The sequence below is a fragment of the Pteropus medius genome, unplaced genomic scaffold (genome assembly GCF_902729225.1).
Source record: "Pteropus medius unplaced genomic scaffold, Ma_sr-lr_union100, whole genome shotgun sequence".
Lineage (NCBI taxonomy): Eukaryota > Metazoa > Chordata > Mammalia > Chiroptera > Pteropodidae > Pteropus > Pteropus medius.
In genome coordinates this window covers 10,809,469-10,821,844 of record NW_024354499.1, presented here as the reverse complement: position 1 = coordinate 10,821,844, position 12,376 = coordinate 10,809,469, and the positions used below count along the sequence as shown (strand labels likewise).

Sequence of the window (12,376 nt, the reverse complement as noted above, 5' to 3'; positions counted from 1 at the left end):
AGTGAACCCTTGAACTTTTTTGTAATGCTTTACTGTAGGCTACAGGAAAAAATATAAAATATGGTAAAGTTTAGGAATTAGGACATTTTGGAGGGGGTGAGGGATGGTATTGGTATATATGCTCCCAAAACGACAGAAGGAATTTACTGTAAATTTGTCATGTACTTGAGCTGGAACAAAATAGCTCTTCACAAAATATTATGATTTATAGATTTGTTATGGCTCAATTACTTGATAAAGTCCAATAATTCAGTTCTAGTTGAAATACATTAACTGAATTGGGGATAGCAGCGTTGAGAAAAAGATAAGAAAGTTCAGTTTGTACTTTAAAAAAGCCATGGAGATCTCATTCCATCAATGTAATTTTTAATGCAGCTGTTTTTGATTTTCTTTTTGGTTCAGGGTTCAAATTGAGACCCCAAAGTTTACAAAGCTCTATTATGTTTATTTAAATGCAAGACATTTGTGTAGGGTTTTCAGGATAGTACTTATCAAATAGCTAGAGACAGAGCCAGTCAAGAAACAGTCTGAGAGTGGAGGCTATGTTTTTTAAGCATTCCAAGTGGTTTCATGACCACAGCATGTCAAAACTTGGAGTCATCCCAGATTCCTCTCTGTCTCATATCCAACATCCAATATACTGGCTCACCCTTGGGAATATAACAAAAACCCAACCACTTCTTCTCACCTCCCTGGCCTATAGTACTAATCCCTTGCTGGACGACTGAAACAACCTTTTATCTATTCTACTTTTGTCACTTTACTATACATTTTCCACAGAGTAGCACAGTGATTCTTTCAAAATGGAAGGCAGATCAAAGCCTTCAATGGATTCAAATATCTGAATAAAATACAAAAATCTTTACACCCAGCCCTCAACCTCACCTCTGAAAATTTTCCTCTCTTTTGGCTGCAGTCACACTGTTCTTTGTTCTTTATCAAACATGCCAAGCACACAAGCCTTGGGGGTCTTTGCCCTTTTCTTCGCAGTCTGGAATGTTCTTCCACTTCCTTCAAGTCCCCGCTTAACAATCACCTTAGGAGACAAGGCTTTTCTGACCACAAGTCCCCTCCTTCATCCTTCTCTTTCCCCTACTCTGCTTTATTTTGCTCTTCAGACAAAGTTCCAATTTACGTGTTATACGTTTATCTCACTTTCTCAATCTTCCCCAACAAAACATATGTCCCAGGAGAGGCAGAAAGTTCATCTGATATTTTCATGGTTAGATTCCCAGCAACTGTCATCACATGGTAGGCACTCAGTAAAAGTAAATATTTGCCACTCAATGAATCTTCTGTGCAAGTAGAGGGATTAATTGAGAAAAGCAATTTACTCAAGGCTGAATGCAAGGCAGTCAGTGCTTTACTAATGATCACATTAGTGATTCTGAATATTAGGGTTTGCCCCTTACTTTTGAGCCCTATATTGACTAAGATATAGCTTCTTATTCTGTATGGTACTGCTATCGGGAGTAACTAAGTCAAGAGGATGAAGCAGAGTCGAGATTCCAGTGTCTAACTCTTCACTGTTATGGCCTCAGTTATGTCAGATAGGATCAGCTCCCTCTTTCAGATCCTCTGTAGCCAAAGAGAAGAACAACTGCACGCTCGTGAGGCATAGGGCAGGAAGAAATGGCAGCAGAGTTCGGAGCACTGCTTCAGGAGCATCCTGACAGAGTTAGTTCAGCTTCTCAGGAATTTCCACACAGCAAAGCCTCTCTTCTCATGAGAAATGGGAGTTCACAGTAGTTTTTCTCAGATTCGAAATCCCTCCTTGGTAGTAAATTAGGGAATTAAATAAGCACAATGCCTCTTTACTGATCCCGAGGCACCTGTTTATGGTCCTGCAGCCTTGCTATTAAAACGTATTACCTCAGGAGTCAAAAAATTGGTAATATCCCTGGCTGCATTTATTACTTTCTTCATTTTTTAGGCCTTATCTATTTACCGAAAACCTACTGTATGCTAGACTCTTGGCTACGTGTTGGGGTGTAGTCAAGAATCAGTTAGACAAGGTCTCTTTCCTTAAGGAATTGCTAATCTAGCAGGAGAAACAGCATATAGTCGTAGAGCTGGATGTGAGCAAATCAAAAGTAAACAGGGTTCCATGAGAGTGAAAACACAGGGAACTGATCCCATGTGGGGACATGATATTTGAGCTAAAAGCTGAACAACAATTAGAAATGAGGAAGGGGTAGAGTGGGGAGGCTATCACGAAAGGCACAACATAAGCACAGTCCTAGGTTGGAGGGAGCATAGCACATTCAACAAAAGAAGGCCTGTGTGGCTGACACATTGTAGGAAGTGGGAGAGGACAGGCAGGTGAGCCTAGAGAATGAAGAGGGGGCCAGGCTTTTTTAAAACTTGAGTCCTTAACCTGGGAATAATAGGAAGTCCCTGAATGGTCTCAGTCAGGGAAATTGCATGATCTGATTTGCATTTTCAGAAGCTCACTCTGGCTGCTCTGTACAGAAGGGACTGAAGGAGGACCAGGAGATGAGAAGCCTGTGAGGAGGACACTGCAGTTCCCCAGACAAGAGTATGTAGCTCACTCTAGGGTGTTTTCAGTGGAGATGGAGGAGAAGAAAGAAGAGCAAGTAGATTGACTGCGTAGCAAAGCAATGGAATAAATAAAATGCCTCTGGAGCCTCTGAAAAAATAAAATGCCTCTGGAGCCCTATTGACTTTGCATTTCATTTTCCAGATTAGCTTTTATTTTCTTTGCTGCAATGCATATTTTGCCCCAATTTACATCCACTTCACCCCACCCTCTCAGACCATATTACTTTGGTACTTAGCTGCCATAATTTGCATTCCATTTCTCCAAAAGACTTGGAAATGAGGTACCACAGGTGTCCTCTGATCGGCTAAGCACACTCTCAGAGTGGGTACCACCCCGAAGCCCTTTGCTGACCTTCAAAGGGGATGAGTCAGCTGGATTCTGGAGATGAGAGACTTTACTAAATTTAAAACAATAATAATTTTTACTGGTGATACTTCCTACAGTGGCCGATATTACAGATCACAAGGCACCATGGTTGACCTGTTAACTTCTCTTAATCAATGAACCCTGGTGCGAGTTTACCTAGTCTTTATGAAATGTTTCCATCACAATGGAGGAAAAATCCTCAAGATTTCACTTGTTAAGACAATTACAAAAAGCCAAATTATTTCTCCCTATTCATAATTTACTATTTTATTTGCTCTAAAACTAACCTTGTTGAGGACTTTCTGAAAACCACAAAATTGTTTAATACATTGTGACACCCTTCATTCACTCCATTACATCAATCTGTGAAGAGCAAATACCAAACTGGGGAAAAATAGCACTCAGATATAAGGAAAAAAAATAGATGGAAAACCAAATACATTATAACAAACTCAATAACCAGGAAATGTTGAAGGGCTAAAACTATCATTGATTCATAGATGACGGATAATTTTATGTACTCATGCACTCTGCATTCAAAAATCGTTGACATCTAATTCTTATATGATTTATATTGATGGCAACATAGAGATCCACCAGAGTTTCTTGAATGAGGATCAAATGTGCCCTGAAAGTTGTGAGGTTGTGTTTAGAGGGAGAAGGAAGCTCTAAGTAAAGGAATTACAGGAAGTGGGCTGAGCATGGAAATGATTATTTCAATTCAGTCTGAACTGTTTTTATTGATTTATGTATTCATTTGAGGCATAAAAGCTAATTATTTCAACTGAATAAAGAGATGTCTGGCTAAAAATATTAACAACAACCAAAAACATCCCCACAAAGTTGCTAACCCAGCTCTCTCAGGAATTTCCACTTCCAGCCACATAGTAGCTAAGAAGATTCACTTTCCTGCTGAGGACAACTAGAAATGCAAAATAAAAAAAACTGCCTTGAAAGCATGGTCCAGCGGCCAAATAAGTCAAAACTCAGACTAGATCCAAAAGAGATGCTCATTGAGGGAAGCCCACCTTGCTGTATTTCACTTTTCCTCCCAGGGACGTGCTGTGCTCATCCTTTGTTTTGAAAGAGAAACTGAGATGTCACATAAAAGTTAGCTGTTGAGTGGAAGATAATTCTTCAGAGTCTGCAGCAATCTCATAAAGTTGTGAGAAGCAAAGACTGGAGTCCAAGATAGCCAAGGAAGCAAACACTTTTGGAACTAAAGTCCCATAGAGAAGGTAGATTCAAAGCCTGGCTCTTTATCACCAGTTTTCTCCCAAGATCTTTGTCTATTAAGTTACACATAGCAATAGTAAAAAAAAGCAAATTGAAAGCATAAAAGAAGGCAAAGCAAAGTTTACAGCCATCTTATGTTGCTGGACAAAGAAAAATTGGAATAAATGTTTCATAAATGAGATTGGACACTAAATAACATATCTGGCCCTCTGCTGGGATCCATGGAAGACTCTATCATAGAACCAGGGTACAAGAAAGGTAGATAATACCTTAGAAAGACTATGAACTAGCCTCAATTCACTTCAATTCTTGATGGACTGAAATGGTTTGCCTCTCTGCGCCCTTCAGAGGACAGGATGACTTCTCTCTGGAGGGAGGAAACATTCTACTGATGCTATGGTCTGAATATTTGCGCCCCTGCCTCAAATTCACATTTTGAAATTTTAATGCCTGATGTGATGGTACTAGGAAGTGGGCTTTGGGAGGTTCTTACATCATGAAAGTGGAGCCCTTATGAATGGGATGAATGTTCTTTTTAAAGGGACGCAACAGAGATCCCTCAGCTCTTCTACTGTGTGAGGACACAGGAAGAAGGTGCCAGCTGTGAACCAGGAAGAGGGCTTTCACAAGAATACAGCCATTCTAGAGCCTTGATTTTGGACTTCTGAGCCTCCAGAACTGTGAGAAATAAATTTCCATTGTTTATAAGCCACCCAGTCTGTGGCATTTTGCTATATTAGCCCGAATAGACTAAGATACATACCCTCTATATGTGTCCATACAAATGTTTGCCACTTGATCAAAAGTTACCTGGCCTATAAAAAATAATTAACATAAAAATCAAATAATAAAAACAGACACCATAATAAAATCTATCTCCATTTTGAAAGCCTTATAGCACTCCATAACAGCTTACTTAAACAAGTTCAAAATCAATTAAATGAAACATGGCACCTTCTGGTCATCACTCTAACATCAGGGGTGAATTGTAATGAACAGTCTTACTCCATTTTGAATGGGTGCTGACAGCTTTTTAAGCTCCACTCTTCCTCCTTTTTGTCTTGTTCCACAACTAGTCAAGCTGATTTTTAAATGCCCACCTTTTTTTTGGCACCAGTAGGAGAGTTCGAACCATTTAAACTCCAGCCCTAGCATGGAAAGCTTGATCCTAGCCCCACCCTCTTCTATGATAAAAATCCAAACCACCAGTTCTTCTCTGCTGAAGTCACTGTGGATTGGCTTGGGTCCTGCTCTGCTCTCCCCAGAAAGTCCCATTATGTGAGTAGTAAACCTTTTCTTAATCCTTTGATGATGTTGTTATATCATCAGTCTCAATACCCAAGCCAGTTGGGGCAGGGAGAGTGGGGTGGGTGGCGAGAAAGGCTGCCCTCTGTGGGGCAGCCACAAAACAGGAACAAAACTGACCCAAATATCGGAGTACTTTGACTTGGATTTTTTTAAATAACTCTGATTAATATATATTTTTAAAGGAGATAACCTAATAATGATTTTTATTAGAGAACTGAAATTAATTTTTAAAAAGTCAACTAGAAATTCTTTTAAAAAAATGAACTCAATAGATGTTTCAAGTATACTGCACACAGATGGAGACAGGATGAGTGAGCTAAAAATTAGGTCAGTAGGAAATAACCAGACATAAGCATAGCTTAGGGAGAAATTTATAGCCTTAAGTGCATATATCACTAAAATAAGAAAGGCTAAAAATCAATGATGTCGTTATTCATTTCATGAAGTTAGAAAAAGAACAGTAAGTTATACCAGAAAAAAGAAATATAAAGAGCATAAAGTAGACAACAAAGGAACAAAGCTGAAAGCTGTGTTTTAGAAAAGATTGTTAAATTGATAAACTTCTTCCAAAACTAATCAAGAAAAAAAAAAAAGACACCAATTAGCAATATGAGGAATGGGGCGGGGGCTGGGGGGAGGAGGTAATACAGATTTTTACATGTTAAAAAAACTAAGAGATGGAAAATTTTGTCAAAAAATTAGACAATTAAATGAAAATAAGGAATTTCTAGAATACAACTTACCAAAACTGACCCAAAAAGAAATAGAATTTTTAAATAGTCTTATGTTTAGTAAAAAAAAGAAAAAATTAAATCTGCAATTTTTAAACTTTTCCTCAAATGCATACTTAAGCTCAGATTGCTGGATCAGTGAATTTCTCCAAATATTTAACAAATAAATAATGCTAGCCTTACACATTCATTCATTTCCAAGAAAGAGAAAAAAAGGGATATTTTCCTACTCATATTTTGAGGGAAAGCATTAATTTGATACCAATACCTCTAAGGGAGAATAAAGGACATGAAAATCACACAATTGTCTCCAAATGTGCAGACAATGCATTTGACACAATTCTATTCTAATTAAACTTTATTTTTAAACTTTAGCAAAGGAGTAATAGAAGAGAACTAAAATAATCTAATAAAAGTATCTGCAGAGAATCTAGAACAAACAATATAAGTAATGGTAAAATATTTACATTTTCTCAGTGGGATCTACAAGTTACAAAAATATCTATTACCACAATACTGTAGTGAAATAATGTGAGGGAAAAACAAGATATAGATTGAGAAAGAAGAAATACAACTGTCATAATTCACAGACAGCATAATTATGTACATAAAACATTCAAAAGGACACAAACTTTTGGAATTAGTAAACGAATTTATCAAGGTCAATGGATGTAAAATCAATATATTAAAATATTGTTTATATTACAAACACAGATATTTAGGTCCAGAAAGGCACCCAAGTCCATTGAGACACTTTCAAAATTAAAAAAAGTGTGACTCTCAGCCCAGTGCTCTGAGTTTTTTTACAAGTACGCATCAGCAAGGAGCCATTTGTTTGAGGGACATAAGCTACAGAAATTCTTTTGAGCCCAGTTCCTCTCTAATCAAAGTGAGGCAGTTTACATCCTACTCCCTCATTTTAATGAAGAGAATAACTGAGGGAGGTAAAGCAGCAATATTCTGGAATGTGGGGCTCTGACGGACCCAAGCCTTCTCTTTCTGCCTCAACTTGAGGATCAAGGATCATTCATAGTTTTTGGATTCCCCTACAGTGAAACTTACACATGAGATAAGGTAAAATGGTGAATGGGTCCAGGGGCCATCACAGGAGAGGGGATAATGAGTAAACAAGAGGGCCAGTTGGCCCTGGCCTCCCAATTACACAGGATGTCAACTTTAAGTACTATCTATCTGTAAATGAGGCTAAACGTAGAACTATAGAAAGACACCAACAAGACTAAAAGTAGCAGATGTTTATCATACATCTTTAAACTCATGCCTCTTTATCCACAATGCCTATAACACACAATTAATTAAAGTTTTCTATAAATTCTGCAATTATACTATAAGTAATGTAATTATATAAATGAGATGCTATATCTACATGTCAATACTATTATTTTGCATAACTAAACTTTTGTGGCATTCATTCAGCATTATTTCCTTTCCTCCTCTTCCTTTCCCTTGACCCCTCCATCCGTGCTCCTTCTTCACCTTCTCTTTCTCAAGATGTGGAAGTGGCCAGGGCTTCCAAGGACCTGGAAAGACTCTGGATTCCTCAGTGGCCAAGTGACCTCTCAGAAAATGTGAGTGGAATGTGAGGGGTGACAGAGTGCTTGCCTCATAAGTGGGGACAGAGCCAGAAAGACTGCCCTGATATTATAACTATGACACTATTTTTAACTGAAGGCTGATGCTCTGTGAAGACATCAAGGTTATGGTAGGAAGGAAGTTCATGGGTTCCATTACTTTGGACTAGCCTTTTGCACACTCGACTTGCTAACTGCGGTCATAGGTGATGGCTCAGCCTGCATCCCAGAGGACCTGGGGCTCCCTTTGGGCTGATGCAGGACTTCCTGATTCCTGGATGTCTTCAGCCCCAGATGCAACAGCAGGGCTGGACTAACTGAAGAGCAAACTGAGCAGGTGATTAGGGCACAATTAAATCAGAGCACAACCCTATCGTTCACTCCAAGAAAAACAGAGAATGTTTTCATATGTGATGAATCGATTTAGAATTTAATTGTGCCATTCTAAGGGGGGGAAATATTTTACTTTTACCTTGCATTTAAGCAGTCTGTCATTTTGAGTAATTTTATTTTTATTTTTAATTAAAGTGGAGATATATCAGAAGTTTGTTGTTGTTGTTATTGTTCTTGTTGTTGTTAAGTGCCCGGAGCCTGCTAAAGTTTTAACCTGGCTCTGACAACCATTTCCTAAATTTGTCAGGATCTTCGTTCTCGTGTGCACTTTTTCCTCTAGGACACACATTTCCCGTTAAACATCTCCAATTTTCTACTTAGCTACACATCACTGACTGCAACTTTTGCCAAGCTGTTGGTTTCCAGCTCCTAGATTAGGCAGCATCGTTATCATTTCCCCTTTATTTTGTTTCCCTTAAAATTTTTTTTGATATTACACGACATAATTTTGCATTTATAAAACAACTCCCAGGGACTTCTCTACACATAAAATATACTTCTGATCTTGAACTTAAACTCCTACTACTGCCCCAAGGCCCTTCAGTGAGAGTCAAAACATCTCTTTGGGGGAAGTGAAATTTTTTTTTCTCAAGTTAATAACGTGGACAGTTAATCTAGGTTAGGTGGGTGAAGTGGAGAAGAGAGAGAAGAAGAGGGAACAGTTTAAACCTCCATTTGGCAGTTTCTACTCCCTCAAATCCAGCACTTTGGAGTGTCCCTTCTACTTCTGTTTCAACCTCCACCTATCATTCAAGAAAATTAACAGACATGTTCCAGATCATACTTAGCATGTGGGATAGAGATGAGAGATTACTGATAACCTCTTTTCTTTGCAAGGGATGGAGTCATCGGAAGGTAACGGAAAGGAAGGCCCCAGGCTCTTACATCTCCAGGAAAACCACAGGAGGGCTGTCTATTGAAATTCCAACAGCCATATGGAGAGAGTAAACCTGTGGACAAATTCTAGTCCTCAGGCCTCTCCTCACTTACCTCCACCAGCTTGTTGGCATGTTCACGGAAAACCTGGGCATACTCCTTTACTTCTTTTTCATTCCCACTCTTTGCAGCCTCAATGAGAACTAGCAAAGGGACGTTGGTTTCCAAGAAAGAATCAGATATGTGATCCATCACAGCTTTCCGAAGCTACAGTAAAAACAAAAACACACACATTAAGGAATAGAAGAAGCATCCTTTTAAGAGCCTGTTACTCATTTGACAATATAGATTAAACTACTGCCCGGAAATAAAGAGTTTTTCTAAACTAAGCCCAACTCTCTTTATCTATTAAAATAATGTTTCAACTCTTTTTTTTTTAAGTTATTTTTTAAACTATAGTTGACACACAATATTATATTAGTTTCATGTGTATAATATAGTAATTAGACATTTATATACCTTATGAAGTGATCACCGTAATAAGTCTAGTACCTATCATAGTTATTACAATATCATTGACTATATTCCCTGTGCTGTACATTACATTCCTGTGACTCATTTGATAACTGGCAGTTTGTATTTCTTAATCCCCTTCACCTTTTTCTCCCATACCCCAGCCCTCTTCTTTTTAATTTTCCCAGACTTTATCACATCAAAGGAAAATAGAGGTAACTGATGGATGGCTCTGAATTAACTGTATACATGTTAACCTGAAAGTTACAGCTTGTAACTCAATCAATGCATTATACACGCTCTCCTATCAATGGTCTGTTCTCATCCTTGATTGGCCCAAATGTCTCCAAGAAGTTTTAACTGTGATAAAGTTCAAGGACTCAGGCTCTTTAGAAAAAGGAGAAACTAGATAATAACCAGCAAATGGGGAGAATTTTAGATGAAGAGTTGGACCTTGACTCCACAGAGAACTTTACCATTTTGCAGTCTCCTGTTCTTTCTAGGTACGTTGTTTGTATTTGATGAAGGTGGAAATATGAAACATCTGACAATCTCAAGAATGTTTCTGCCCAGATGCTATGATGATACAGTTGTTGTGTTCCAGAAAGAAGTACTTACAATTATTCTTCAAGGTAAGTAAGAACAAAAGACTCAAATTTCTAACAATGTGTAATTATACATCATTCCCATGTTGTTAAAATCAGAAGCAGGGCAGCTGCATGAAAATGAAATGAAACTGTACCTGAAAAATCACCTGAGTGCTGCTTTGTTCATAATTGCCCAAATATGTACTGGGAGAAAATACCCATATGTTAAAAAACAGAAGGAAAGGTGATAAACAATATATATGTTTTCCAAACAAATATACCTATTCAGATAAATCTTTTGATAGGGTGATACACAAATATTTTTTATGGTCGGAAAAAGAACTCTGAACAAATTTCAGTTCCTTTTTGCACTAAGGTATACACATGTATATCTATAACTTAGTTTGGTTTACCTTTGGATTGAGTTTGGCATTTTACCACATAAAATATAATAAAGCCTCTGGAAAGTTAACTACTCACTTGGCAATGTATGCTAAATTACTGATCAGGAATAATGTTGGTTATTGATGACTTCATATAGTCCAGGTATACCCAATGTGCCAAATACTCAACTAAGATCTTTATGTATTATATCATGTAATTTCCACATCAACACTATGAGATAAAGACTATTCTTATTCCAGTTTTTCAAATGAAGAAGATGGGACTCAGAAAAGCTAAATAACTTGCCTGAAATTATAAAGTAACATCCCTTTCAGACTTTCGGTAAGGGCAGAGCCCACGGTAAGAAGGTCTGAAAGGGATGGTGCAGTTCCCACTTGAAACTGACCTGTCATGGCTCTTTTCTAGGACAGCACCCCACGTGAAGGTGAAACTTTTGAGAATATAATCAAAATTGAACTTGACAGGGACAACATCAATTAAAAGAAAAGATCCAGATAAAGTGGGGGACATGAGCTGAGCCAGTCTATCTCACCAATCAAGCCACCATATATTTTTAACATCTTACAAAAATAGAAGTCAGAGCACTGTGAAGCTAGACTAGCTACCTGCATCAAGCTTCTTTCTAAACCTCAGGAAGACTGATTTTACATAAAAATGAACAATTTGAAATTATCAGGTTCAAAACTCATATTAAGTTACTATAAGAAAAATGAGAACAAGAAATATAGTATCATCTCTACACACACATGAAAGCATGCCAGAAAGATATGTCTGTAAAACTGATTAAAACTGCAATTTATTATTTAAATAAAAATACACTAAGAAAATGATATAAGGTATGAAAGAAAAATATAAATTAGAAAAAAATAATAAGGTATGAGGTCATGAAACTTAAGAAAGAATTATGAATAAAAGAAAAATCATTTGAAAAGAAGACTAAATATGGATAAGCACAACAGACAATGCCTTAAAAAGAAAAAAAATTAACCCAAAATAATTTTTAAAAAGATAATAAAAGATTTGAGGAAAGGTGACACATACTGAAGATAGGCAAAGAAAATTCAATATATGGTCACCAAAAGTCCCTAAAGAAGAAAATTAAAGGAATAAAACAGAACAAATACTAAAAATCATAACTCATGAAAATTTTCCCGAAAAAATGATACACATAACTATATAAATATAATATCGTATGTTACATAAGTAAGTTATGTTACATATGTATATATGTATACACACATACATGCACATACTACATTCTGAAAGAGCATATCATGCCCTGAGAAGACTGACGCATACTGTCAACCAAGATAACTGGAGTCTAAAGAAAAATGAGGAGATGTGAATCCTTGTGCATTTAGACAAATATAGCAAATGTCTTAAAAGAAAAGAAAATTAGATGATCATCAGACTGTTCAACAACAAAGCTTTATGCCAGAAGAAAATGAAGTACTCTGTTTAAGGTACTCAAGGAAAGAAGCTGTGAGCTAAGAATTTTATAACCAGCCACGCTGACTTTTAAGGATATATGGCACAGACAAAATTTGATCAACATGCAAGAACTCAGAAAATATTGTTCCCAAGAATCTTTCTTGGGGAATCTGTTAGAGAAGGAGTCTAACAACCAAGATAACTAGAAAAACATCAACAGGAGAACTGGCAGTGAGTATTAAATAAATACTTATTTACGGAATTAAGAGCATATGATGTCTAAATGGGAAAGAGTATAATATGAAATGGCTGTATGTTCTGGCAATGAAGACATAGTACAACAATGTAAACAATGAGATGAGAAAAGAAATAAGATAC

General features: G+C 37.1%; 1 protein-coding gene across 2 annotated transcripts in view; it reads right to left on the bottom strand.

Moving 5' to 3' along the window:
• Window positions 1–12,376, bottom strand: part of CTNNA2 (catenin alpha 2) — a 990,025-nt gene that overhangs the window by 205,644 nt on the left and 772,005 nt on the right. For both annotated transcript variants that reach the window (XM_039852490.1, XM_039852491.1), the window contains exon 9: window positions 9,177–9,329. In XM_039852490.1, the coding sequence (XP_039708424.1) occupies window positions 9,177–9,329 (153 nt within the window). The remainder of the gene's footprint in view (window positions 1–9,176; window positions 9,330–12,376) is intronic.